A 13,581-nucleotide genomic window follows, 5' to 3' on the forward strand; every position below is an offset into this window, starting at 1 on the left:
TAGTAAATAACCATATCGGATCGGTTTACAATTAACAAGAGTAAAAACTGGGGTAACAATTCAAGTAAACGAAGGATAAACAATAGGTAGGAATGAGTCAAAGTTACAAGATCTGAGAGACTGAGGATCGTAACGCTTGCATGCCATTAGTTATGCACCAGGACTCAAAAACCTTCCAGACCCTCACGTAAGAGAGGGAAGTAGATGTCTGTCTAGCCTTAAGGAGTGTAACAATAGCAGCTTCAGGATACCACCAGCTTCTCAAACGCCGCAGCTTCGGTCCTGCCGAAGAAGACCTAGCAGATGGGCAAGCCGCAACAGACAATTCATGGCTAGGTTGACCAGATCCACAAACCACGGCCGATGTGGCCTCTCTGGGGCCACCCAACACCACGTCTCCCAGATGCTTTTCTATCCGACTCAGCAACTTGCCTACCAGAGGCCAAGGAGGAAACACATACAGCAGAACTTCCCGAGGCCAAGGCAGCACCAGACCGTCAATCCCTCGTTCCTGTGCTCCTTCCTGAAACTGAAAAACTAAGCTGCTTTGCACTGAGATGATTCACCATCAGATCCACATGAGGAGAACCCCACCTGTTACCTGTCGCAGATGAGCTGCATCACTGTCTCAGACAGTTCCCACTCCACCGGATCTAACAACCTGCGACTTAGAAAATCTGCCTGGACATTTTTTACTCCCGCGATGTGCGACAGTGCTATCCGTTTCAGGTGACATTCTGCACAGAGTATCAAATCCTGAGCCTCCTAAGCCACTGCCTAACTTTTGGTTCCTCCCTGCCGATTGATGTAGGCCACAGTCATTGCGTTGTCTGATAGTAATAGGTCGGTCAGTGAGGGTCCCAACGGCAGAAAAGCCAGTAACGCTAAACAGACTGCTCTGGTCTCTGATTGATAGGCCAGGAAGCCTCCTTGGCAGACCAGCATCCTTGAGTAGACTGTTGTCACACCACACCCCAACCAGAGAGACTGGCATCGGTAGCAAGAATCACCCAGTCCGGGACCTCCAACTCTACTCCCCGATTAAGACTGGAACTAAGAATTCACCAAGACAGATTGTCCCTAGCAACACCCTCGAGTGGCAAACGAAGGTGAAACGCCTCCGAAAACGGGTTCCAATGAGACAACAGAGCCCTCTACAAGGGCCTCATATGAGCAAATGCCCATGGTACCAATTCTGGGTTCGAAGCCATCCAGCCCAGAACCTGCAAATAATCCCAGACTCTGGGCATCAACAATCCTAACAACCAGTGATTTTGACCCTGCAGTTTCAGAACCCACTCCCCCGAAATACTTTGCTTCAGAAAGTGTCGAACAGGCTCCCAGATATTCCAGGGACTGCGAGGGAACCAAGTGGCTCTTCACCAAGTTTACCATCCAACCGAGAGACTTGAGAGTGTGGATCACTTTCTGAACTGACTGACAACAAAGGTCCTCAGACTTTGCCCAGACAGCCAGTCGTCGAGGTAAGGGTGTACCAGAATCCCTCCCCCGACGCAAAGTCGCTGCAACCACTATCATCACCTTGGTGAAAGTGCATGGTACCATGGCTAACCTGAAGGGAAGAGCCTGAAGCTGAAAATGCTGACCCAGAATCATGAACTGCAGAAACCTTTGATAATCTGGGTGAATGGGTATATGCAGATACACCTCCGTCAAGTCCAAAGAGGCTAGGACCTTGCCCTTGTGGACCGCCGCTATGACCGACCTCAGGGTTTCCATCCTGAAACGTGGTACCTTGAGTGTTGCATTTACCCTCTTTAAATCTAGGATCGGACGAAAAGTCCCTTCCTTTTTGGAACTATGAAGTAAATGGAAAACCTTCCCGATCCTCTTTCTTCCTACGGAACCGGAATTACCACCCCTAGCTTCCGCAACCAGTCCAGAGTCTCCAGAACCACCAGACACTTGCCTATAGGACCACAAGGGGAAACCAGAAACAAATCCTCCATAATCTTGGCCCACTCCTCATAAAACCATGTCAAGCAACCTCCTACAAAAGGAATGACGGAGTGGACCAGCCTTGCCTCAATGCGAAGGCTTAGACTCTGATACGCTACCACTTGCAGTGTCCAGGAAGGACCTCTGACCTCCCCGAAAGGTCTGACCCCAAGACTGGCCAGGTCCTCCCCAAACAAGAGGCGACACTTGAAAGGCAAAGAGCCTAGCTGAGACTTGGATGACACATCCGCCGACCAATTACACAACCACAATAACCTCCTGGCCGATACCATGTCCTTAGAGGCAGTCCTCACAAAGTCATACAGAGCAAAAGCAACATAAGCCATGGCTTAAGGCTGAGCTTCTAAATTCTCAGCCTTAAAAGCTTCCTCACCAGGCTTAGGCTTAGCCTCAGCATCCTGCAGGTGCTGCACCCAAAGCAGACATGCCCACTGCATAAAACTGGAATAAATGGCAGCCCTTCAACTTAAAACAGACACTTCAAAAATCCTCTTCAGCTGCATCTCCAGCTTCTGATCCTGAACATCCTTCAGTGCTGCGGACCCCGCAACCGAGATGGTTGTCTTCTTGGTAATGGCCGAAACAGCCGCATCAACCTTGGGTAGGGAAAACAGGTCCAAAGACTGCTCAGGCAAAGGATAAAGCTTCGCCATAATAGCCCTTCTGACCCTTAAACCACCTTCGGGAGTTCCCAACTTTCAATCCACAAGCTTCTTGACAGACTTATGATAAGGGAAAGCTTTTTCTGGGCCCCGCAAGCCATCCAGGACCGAATCAGCTCCTTCAAGATCAGAGTCCTCCTGTGGGATCTTGACCCCCGAGCTCCTCTAAAACCTGAGGGATCAACGGCCCAAGCTCATCCTTATGAAAAAGGCGGACCACCTTAGGGTCATTCCCCTCAGAAACCAGGATCTCCTCTGGATCACCCGACAGGCTGTGCGCCGGGGGCACCTCCAGAAAATCCAGAGCCTCCTGAGTCATCGGAACTTTCAGCTGGTAGCCCTCGAGACGGAACCGGATCTAACAAGTGCTGAATCCCCACGGGCCATGTCTTCTAGGACGAATTGCGTTTGGGACCCAAATCGCAACCCTCAGAAGGATGGGCCTGGGCCCCCATACCAGAAGCCACCGCCTCCTGCTGAGCTAAATAGGCCTTGTGCGGAAGCCACAAAATTAGAAGGAAAAGATCTTGGGGGACCAGCCACGGGCTTAGGAGGACCAGGGTCAGACAAAGAAGGACTACCTTCCTCCTCTGCCCCCTCCTGCTTCCCCCTAGGGCCTGAAGAGAGCCTCAGATGGAAATCCCCCTCCCCCTTTGCCTGTGCGGCCCAAACTGCATTGGCTTTCAAAATAGCCACCATTCCCACGCTGAGAGGAAATGGGTCCTCCAGCCGGCACTCAGACTCCGGCACTGGAGGAACAACAACGGGTGACTTTTTCCTTCTCTTCGTGGCCGCTGGAGTCTCCAATGGCCCCTCACTGCCGGCAGAAAACACAGAGCAGCAGCCGATGTGATTGAAATGCACGTGCACTGAGCCACACACCATCTGTAAACTGCAGCGGTAAACTCACCTCAGCCCCGAAGAAGCCACCAACTCAGAAAACACCGCACTGTACTCACCAGCCACCCCAGCAAAGCAGCAGGAAGTCGGCTAGATCCGAGCAGCTTCTCACTTTTTTTTTTTTTTTTTTTAACTTTATTCAGTGGCTGGAACACAGAGCTGTCCCACAAAATAAAAAACGAGATAGCCCCCAAACCAGCTAATCAGAACCAGTATCCGCCAAAGCAGCCTCGTAAAGGGGAGGGATCTGGACCATCAGATTTACACCCCACGGAATCAGGATCGAGCCTACACAAGGATCACCGACCCCCTGCTCGTCCACCTCAACCGACGGGGATGGTCCCACCAGGACCCACCACCTTCTTGGGAGGAAGGCTCATACTCTGATGAAAAAGAACAAAATTTTGATCTCCTGACTGCAGAACTGCAGGTTTTGTACCATCCACCATCTAATGGAGATAGAGAAATACTAAGGAACTGCAAGTGGCACAAGTGGTTATGTAACAGTGCCAGTAAAACTTTCTCAGTCTCCAACGGTTGGCAGGGATGCAAAAACCAGGAGTCTGGACTCATCCAGGTATGTACAGGGAATTGGATTTGGTAAATATCTGGAAAATGCAGATGTGCTACACAGTATAGTACCATGTGAACAGTATTTATTTATTTATTTATTGTTTTTTGCTATACCGACATTAGTTAGATACATCACATTGGTTTACATTAGAAACATAACAATAGCAAGAATATGCTTCACAAAGAACAAAGTGAATTTAAACAGAGGTCGTAGCTACAGGGGGGGGAGCAGGGGGCGAACTATTTACATGACACATAGATGATAACAAAATTTTCAATTATTAGATGCTTGCAGGGTTTGGATGAGCTATATATGTGGCGGGAGTAGGATAGGGTGAGAAAATATACATAGATAATTACATTGGTAACTGGTGAGAAGGGGGGAGTTTAAATGGGAGGGTTAAGTGTATGCTAGTGAGAAAAGCCAGGTTTTTAGTTTTTGTTTGAATTTTTATGGGCTTGTTTCTTGTCGAAGGTCAGGGGGTAGAGTATTCCATAGTGCGGGACCTGCGATGGAGAGGATTCGCTCTTTGGTGGAGTTCTAGTGGGTAAGTCTGGGTGAGGGTGTGTTTAAGGTTGCTGAGTATTGGGAACGGGTTGGTCTATTGGTGTTACGGAAGACTAAGGAGTCATTAAGCCATTTCATATTTTGGTTACGTAGGGTTTTGTGTATGATGTTGAGGGTTTTGTATTGGATGCATTGTTGCATGGGAAGCCAGTGTAGTTTGAGGATTGGGGTGATGTGCTCGTTCCTTCTGGTATTGGTGAGAATACGAGCAACTGCGTTCTGGAGCATTTGGAGGGTGGTAATGTGGGCTTTGGGGAGGCCAAGTAGGAGAGAGTCGCAGTAGTCGACTTTTGAAAATATAGTTGCTTGGAGCACTGTTCTGAAGTCATTGAAGTGGAGGAGAGGCTTTAGTTTTTTCAGGGTTTGTAGCTTGAAGTAACAGTCTTTCATGGTAGTAGTGATGAATTTCTTAAGGCTGAGTTGGTAATCAATGATGACGCCGAGGTTTCTTACGTGATGTGTGAATGGGACTGATGTGGGGCGGGAGTGGATTTGGGTGGGTAAGTTGGTGTTGTGTTGGGGTGAGATTATCAAGAATTCTGTTTTTGAGAAGTTGAGTGCAAGATTGAGGCTGGTGAGGAGTTGGTTTACAGCGGTGAGTGCTGTTTCCCAGGTTTTGATTGCATTGGGTAAGGGCCCATGATTTCCACCACTGACTGTTCCAAGTTCAGGCCTCCAGGATTGACTGAATGACAAGACTGGACTTCATTAAAAAATTGATTGGGTGCAAAAAAGTGACCTGCTAAGACTAAGTGTGTTTTTACAGGATACCTCTTAATTCTCTAACAATGTCAGCTTCTGCAAGATTTGGGAAAAGGTAAGCATAAGATGAGCTCAGCACCACCATCCGAGATTGCATGACAAAAATGGCAAATATGAAAGCAGAGAGAAATTCTAATTTCTACTTGCATTTGTGACGACGACGCTGGGGCCCATGCCAGCCCACCTGGATGCCATTCCGTCCAGCCTGGTGCTCATTCTTGGCATGCTGGAAGGATAGTTCAAGAGACTGTAAGATCAAAAGCAATGCGCTGCTTACCTCGGATTTGCAAATAAAAACAAACCAAACCCTTCAACCAATGCAGTTTTTGCTCCAAATATCTCAAGCATATAAATAAATGTTAAGAGACACCTGCTTTTTATTTATTTATTTATGTTTTTAAAGCAAGGTATTTCTAAACAAGGGGTCATAATATGAGTCTGGTAAGGGACAGCCTTCACAAAGGCTGGTGGATGCATAGGAGCAAGAGGGTCTGGAGATGAGCACAGAGGATTCTCACTGGTGGGGAAGTGAGGGGTATTACCAAAATTCAGGTTGAGTCTGCAGTACTGCTTAGGGTTGCCAACTGTTCGAATTTTCTCTGGACAGTATAGAATTTTAAGATACTGTCCGGAAGCCAGGCAGAGGGCCAAACTGTCCAGAAATTGTCCGGATTTTAACCCTCCAGTCTAGCACAGCTACTTTTTCATTTGCATTGCCTTACCCAGCCTGAAGACGCTGTGGTTTAAACTCCACAGCCGACGGTGGCACTACAGCGGCTGAAAGTTGCATGCATATGCAGGCACACCCCCTCTCCCTGCTGCCATGCACTCTCGGGTTCACCGCCAAAGTTCAATGAGGCCACCAGTATCTACCCTCCTGCCCATGGACCAACGATAAAAGCCCCGTGCGGCTCCTGTGGATGGGTTTATCTGCTGTCATAGCCTAGGTTGCTGGAAAACACTTGCTTTGTGCTTATTCTTACCCCAACAACACTTAAGATCTATTAACCCTAAAGCAGCAAGCGCCCACAGGAGTACTGAGCTCTGAAAATGGGCTTCTGCAGCAGCGGCTTCACATCTCTTTCAAAGACAAGCTTGTTGAAGACTTACTGCTGATTCCTTTTCCGGCCCCTTCTCAAAGGCTTCAGCTTTTCCAGCGTTACCTGGAGACCAAGAGAAACAGGGGGTGAGTTGCCAAAAGCAAACTTCCTATGGGCCAGGGCTCTCTCCTGAATAAGAAGATAAAGGCTCCTGTTGTACAGCAGTTTCAGTGAGTTTTTGTTTTGATTTTTATTATGAGTTTCAGAAGCTTCAAGACACTCTGATGAATTTAATTAAACTCATAAGAAAAGCTGGAATGGCTCAAATTGTTATGCAGTGGAACTCTTAAAATACTCCTATAACAGCTGGATAAACTAAGGCACAGGTAAATGGATTTTCCCATGGATACAGAGTCCATGGCAGACAAGACAACATCATCTCCCTTTTAAGAACTTACCAAGTAATTACTTTGCTGAAAGAGAAAGGGGGACAGGATTCTTTATTAACAATTCCTTCTTCCCAATCTGGATTCTCTGTGAGCTTTTCATCCAGGGCTAAAGAAATCTGTCCTGGAGACCCCTCCACAGCCAGTCAGGTTTTCAGATGATCCACAACGAATACTGCTTGGAGATCAATTTGCACATACACGGTCTCCAGCATATGGAAATATACTGCACGCACACTCACTGTGCAGATAATGAAAATCTGGCTGGGGGGGCGGGGGGATAGGTTTGGGGATCCTTGCTATAATCCTTCATTTAAATTTAAACCTCCAAACGCTCCTTGTGTACTGCCTTCCAAGCCCTGACTGTACACTTTTATCCCAAATGCACTGCAGCCAGCGTTCAAAGGAAAATTAGTCTATCGTTCCCCCTTTGAAATTAGCAACCACCAGCTACACGCACTAAAAGTGACTGCATATTTAGTGCCCACCCCTTCTACAGGCAGTCAAGTGAGGGTAAAATAGTGAACGCACAGCTGAAAAGTTTGCCTGAGAGTGCATTTAAGATTAAAACCATAAGAAGCCTTACTGGGACAGACAGAGGATCCATCAAGCCCAGCATCCTGTTTCCAACAGTGGCCAATCCAAGATATGAGTACCTGGCAAGTACCCAAACATTAAACAGATCCCGTGCTACAGATGCTGGTAATAAGCATTCGCTATTCCCTAAGTCCCCAGGAACTTATCCAAACTTTTTTAAACACAGCTACAGACTGCCTTTATCACATCCTCCTGCAATGAATTCCAGAACTTAATTGTGCAGTGAGTGAAAAAGAATTTTCTCCGGTTTTAAACGTGCTACTTGCTAACTTAAATGGAGTGCCTTTTAGTCCCTGTATTATCTGAAAGAGTGAATAACCGATTCACATTTACCCATTCAAGTCCTTTCATGATTTTGAATACCTCTATCATATCCCCCCCTCAGCTGTCTCTTCTCCAAGCTGAACAGCCCTAACATCTTTAGCCTTTCCATGCCCTCTATCATTTTAGTCATCCTTCTCTGTACTTTCTCCAGTGCAACTATATCTTTTTTTGTGATGCGGCAACCAGAATTGCACACAGTACTCAAGGTGCGGTCTCACCAAGGAGTGATACAGAGGCATTATGACATTCTCTGTTTTATTCACCATTCCCTTCCTAATAATTCCTTACATTCTGTTTGCTTTTTTTGACTGCTACAGCACACTGAGCCAGCGAGAACAAATTATTATCCACTATGACATCCAGAACTTTTTCCTAGGTAATAACTTCTACTAGCAAACCTAACATCTTGTAACTACAACATGGATTATTTTTCCCTATATGCATCACCTTGCATTTGTCCACATTAAACTTCATCTGCCATTTGAATGCCCAATCTTCCAATCTCACAAGGTCCTCCTGCAATTTATCACAATCTGCTTGTGATTTAACTAATCTGCATAATTTTGTATCATCTGCAAATTTGATCACCTCACTTGTCGTACCCCTTTCCAGATCATTTATAAATATATTAAAAAGCACCGGTCCAAATACAGATCCCTGAGGCACTCCACTGTTTATCTTTTTCCACCGAGAAAACTGACCATGTAATCCTACTCTGTTTCCTATTTTTTAACGTTTGCAATCCACATAAGGACATCACCTCTTATCCCATGACTTTTCAGTTTTCTTAGAAGCCTCTTATGAGGAACTTTGTCAAACACCTTCTGAAAATCCAAATACACTACATCTACCAGCTCACTTTTATCCACATGTTTATTAACTCCTTCAAAAAACACTTTCCTTGGGTAAATCCATGCTGGATGTGTCCCATTAAACCATGTCTATCTATATGTTCTGTGATTTTGATGTTTAGAATAGTTTGCACAATTTTTCACAGCACTGAAGTCTGGCTCGCTAGACTATAGTTTCCCAGATCACCCCTGGAGCTCCTTTTAAATATCACAGTTACATTGACCACCCTCCAGTCCTCAGGTACAATGGATGATGATAGGTTACAAATTACTATTAATAGGTCTAAAATTTCACTGTTTAGTTCTTTCAGAACCTTGGGATGTATACCATCTGGTCCAGGTGATTAGCTACTCTTCAGTCTGTCAATCTGGCCTACTTCATCTTCCAAGTTCACCGTAATTTGGTTCAGTTCATCCAAATCACCACCCTGAAAACAGTCTCTGGAAAGGAAATTGGTTCTTACCTGCTAATGTTTGTTCCTGTAGTACCACAGATCAGTAATGCGGTTTCATCAAATAACAAGTGATTGTATGTTCAGACTGTGTCCTGAACACTAATTGACAAGTTGTTTATGCACTGCTGACATACAATCACTTGTTACTTGATGAAACCGCATTACTGTTTTTCATTCGAGACTTTGGACTATTTAAGCCCCTGAGGCAGCAGCTGTTGAGCTGCGAAACTCGGCCTGAGTCGGGCAGTTTTTATGAATACGTCTCTACTTCAATAAAAGGTTCTGAAAAAGATTAAGGCATCTATTCCTTTGTGTTTACCTGATGGCCATTATAGATCGCCTACCTCTTTGTTTTCTTGTACCACAGATCAGTCCAGACTCCTGGGTTTTGTCTCCCTGCCAGCAGAAGGAGACAGAGAAAGTTTTACTGACACTGCATATAACCTAGTGTGCCACCTGCAGTCCCTTACTATTGACCTGTACCCAAGCCAAGACAACAACTCCCAAAACAACACTTAGAATCCTGAACCCAAACTCCCACAACAAGCAGGAGGGCAGCAAATTCACCACAATATTGAAATTCGGTCCAATAAACCAAATGGAAACAGCTCTGGAGCCCCTACACTACATTATATACAACTCATCATCAGTATGAGTGGCCTTTCCCTCCCCAATGGGTGGGTCTCTGGACTGATCTGTGGTACTACAGGAACAAACATTTGCAGGTAAGAACCAATTTTCCTTTCCTGTAGGTACCTAGATCAGTCCAGACTCTTGGGATGTACCTAAGCATCCCTAAACTAGGTGGGACCTAGAAAGTCCTGCTCGCAGAACATTCTCACCAAAATTCATGGAAGCTGGAGCTCTGACATCCAAGTGATAGTATCTGGCAAAAGTGTGCAGCGACTTTCAAATAGTTGCCCTGCAAATGTCCTGCGGAAATACTTGCTGAGCCTTGGCCCAGGAAGTTGCCTGAGAATGCATCAAGTGAGCCCTCAAATCCTCAGGCACTGGTTGATATATATATATATATATATATATATATATTGAACCAATCTCCTCCTTAAGCCAATGTGCAATTATAGTCCTAGAAGCTGGAGACCCCTTCTTAGGACCACTCCACAGAACAAAAAGGTGATCTGATCTACGAAATTCATTACTCACCTTCAGATATCTCAATAAAGAAAACGCCTCACGTCCAAGAGACTAAGTTCTCTTGCTTGAGTGCAGACTGAGAAATCCAAATCCAGAAAGATCAACCTTCTGATTAAGATGGAATGCTGAAACCAGCTTGGGCAGAAAAGAGGGCACCATGTGTAATGACACTCCTGACACAGAAATCTGCAGAAACGAATCTCGGCACGACAAAGCCTGGAGCTCCAAAATCCTCCTGTCCGAACAAATAGACAGCAGGAAAACCACCTTAAGAGTCAAGTCCTTTACCCTCCTCAGTGCCCGCCTCAGTGGTTCAAAAGGAGCCTCACACATTCCTTTAAGCACCAGACTAAGATTCCAGGATGGACAAGCCTTCCTCACTGGAGGATGCAAATTCTTTGCTCCTTGAAGAAAATGTATGACATCGGAATGAGTGGACAGAGAACAACCCTGTATCTTATCTTGGAAACAGCTCAAAACTGCTACCTATACCCTAAGAGAGTTAAAGGCCAAATCCTTGACCAAACCCTCCTGCAGAATGGTCAAAATATATGACACCAAAGCCCAAGTAGGCTGCCTGCTGAGAAGAGTACACCAGGACTCGAAGCCCATCCAAATCCTCACATATGCTAAGGACGCCTGGCCTGCAAGAAGAAGATAATAACCTCTTCAGAATATCCCCTCTGTTACAGCCATCCATAGTGCATAAGCTACCGGAGACCAAATCAAAAGGTGAAAAACCTTTCCCGCTCGTGCTGACTTTCGAGACAATAAGCGATTTCACCAGAATAAAGGCTCGTCGGGACTTCAGAGGCAGAGCTCCTGCCAAACAAAGTCCTGTGGACAGCCCATTCTGTGCAGACGCCCCCCCCCCATCCCAAGACAACTCCAGTCCTGAGAACTGGTGGTACAAAGTCCTCAAACTGAGAAAACACCCAGACCTGCTTCATGTCGAAACGCATGCCAAGATACTCTAGCTCTGAGAAGGCTGTAAACTGCTCTTGTGAGATCCAAGTGACTCTCTTCTATATTTGTGGCTCGAATTAACTAGTCGTCCAGATATGGGTGGACCAGAATGCCTGCATTGCACAGAAATGCTGCTACAAAGCCTTGAAGAAGGTCAGGGCCTGAAATGGGTAATGAAGTCCCCGATCGGTGAAGCATAGGAAATGATGTTCCTGGAGAATGGGAATATGTAGAAAAGGAAATCTCCCTGTTTGTACTGTCCCTATCACGGAACATAAAGTTTCCATTCTGAAATAAGTCACACGAAACAGTTGATAGACTCCCTTCCTATCCAAAGGATTCCCCTTCCTGCTTGGGAACGACAAAATAAATGGGACTGCACAGAATTTTCTTGCAACCTGGGAACAGGACTTATGGCCTTCAAATCCAATAGCTTCCTAAACGCAGTTCCCACTACCACTTCCTTTTGTGTAAAGTTGCATGGAGAAACCATAAATGCATCTGGAAGAATTTGGAGAAATCCTAGAGTCTGGCCATCTTATACCACCTCCAGAGCCCACTGGTCCATCGCAATCTGAGCCCACTTTTGAGAAAAAATCAAGATAGACACATGAATATCTTCTGCTCCAGTAATGTGAAGATCAAGCTACTCTGGCTCTGCCGCACACCTTTAATGTGAAGATCAAGCTACTCTGGCTCTGGAGCCTACATCCTTGCGAGGCTTCTCAGGCCAAAAGGACTGATATCTTTTAAAAGGATGAGACTTTTGAGAAGTTACTCATTGTAAGGATGAAACAAACGTGAATCCCTGAGGCGGTCCTCCGCACCAAAAGGACACAATGTCCCCATCTTGTCCTCTTGCAAATAAGAAGACTTGAAATCACTCCATCTCGTCGCCAACTTCTCCAACTCACTCCTGAAAAAAAAAAAAAAAAAGAGAATCCATAATTGGAGCCTAGCCGCTATCACGGAAACTACATCTCTGGCGGCCAGCCACAGCCACATCGGGAAAGAAGGTGGTTCCTGGCTCTACCAGCCATCCGTTGGCACCCCATCCTTGTGTCTCCTAAGAGAGATGCAAACCAGCCTGAGCCCCAAAGGGCTACTTAAGGGTAGCCTCAATCCTCCCATCCTGATCATCTTTTAGAGCTGCCCCTCCTTCCACTGGGATGCAGGTTAGTTTTATAACAGCGCATACTAGTTAGTTAGTCTATTTATATACCGTCAATCTGAAATACAATCTTGGTGGTTTACAATCTACACCATCTACCTTCAACTGTTCCATTGCCTTCTGGTGCAAGGGGTACAAATTCACCAAAGCACGCTTCCCTTTTTAAAACCTACTTCCGGGTCATTCCACTCAAGGTTAACTATCCCCCAAATTGGACACAGGAGGATAAAGAAACAGAACGTTTCACTTAACATGACCACACTGAGCATCTTCAGGGTCTGAGTTTGATATAGCTCCAAATCAGGTGTAACTTCTCCCTTTACTAGAGGTGATAAAGACAAATCCCCATCAGAATCCTCTGACGTATCACGATCAACAGCCCCCTGAACATTCTCAGGGACAGCCTCCCTGTGGTGTTTACCCGCAGTGGCTGACAAATGAATGACCCAAACATGCAACCCCTCCTCAGTAGGTTGCCTCACCTTTCCTGGGTGCCTCTGCAGAAAAGTCTGCAGCCCCTGAAAAAAAAAAAATTCTACCTCATAGGAGGAGAATGGAACTATACAGAGGCCCACAGGCCCAAATCTGGCCTTCTCTGACCTTTCTCTCGGGGATGCCTCTGTCATTGGGTACCAAGAGAGAGGAGAACTGACCGTTGCCTCATCTCTCACTCCAATCTAATAGCCAAACCACCTGGGACCTCTAAATAGCGCTAACAGAGGCATAAAGAGAGAGCGGGGGCCGGATTGCCCTCAGACGGCAAGGTTCAAAGCTAGCAAAACAGCTAGATGTGTTCATCTCCAGCACCTAGCCCTCCTAAACTTCAGTTCTAAATGGTCTCCAGTGCACACACCAAATGCCACCCGGATATGAACGCGCACCCTGAAGGATGCATGCAAATATCCTAGGTTGCGGACTTAAGCGCACAAGTACCCATGCCAATATGTGCACAAGTCTAGGACTCATCCTTATGCGTGCGCCCACTTCCAGAAACTGCCACATGGCTGCCAGTCCATCACCCTCCTGACTTTACCTGGAGAGAAAGATAAATTTGCCACCTGCAAGCCTATGATAGCTGAGTGGGGAACCCCCCTGGAGGCAACTAAATTTCTCCTGCAAGTAATGACCAGA

The 13,581-nt window shown here is 46.1% G+C and overlaps 1 protein-coding gene across 3 annotated transcripts in view; it reads right to left on the minus strand.

Annotated features, from left to right (window-relative positions):
- Positions 1–13,581, minus strand: part of LOC115087414 (methyl-CpG-binding domain protein 5-like) — a 108,662-nt gene that overhangs the window by 4,724 nt on the left and 90,357 nt on the right. For 2 of the 3 annotated variants that reach the window (XM_029594588.1, XM_029594587.1), the window contains exons 12-13: positions 6,556–6,608; positions 5,593–5,692 (exon numbers count right to left, since the gene is read on the minus strand). In XM_029594588.1, coding sequence (XP_029450448.1) covers positions 5,593–5,692; positions 6,556–6,608 — 153 coding nt within the window. The remainder of the gene's footprint in view (positions 1–5,592; positions 5,693–6,555; positions 6,609–13,581) is intronic. The other variant, XM_029594589.1, reaches the window with a different exon arrangement.

The sequence above is a fragment of the Rhinatrema bivittatum genome, chromosome 3 (genome assembly GCF_901001135.1).
Source record: "Rhinatrema bivittatum chromosome 3, aRhiBiv1.1, whole genome shotgun sequence".
Lineage (NCBI taxonomy): Eukaryota > Metazoa > Chordata > Amphibia > Gymnophiona > Rhinatrematidae > Rhinatrema > Rhinatrema bivittatum.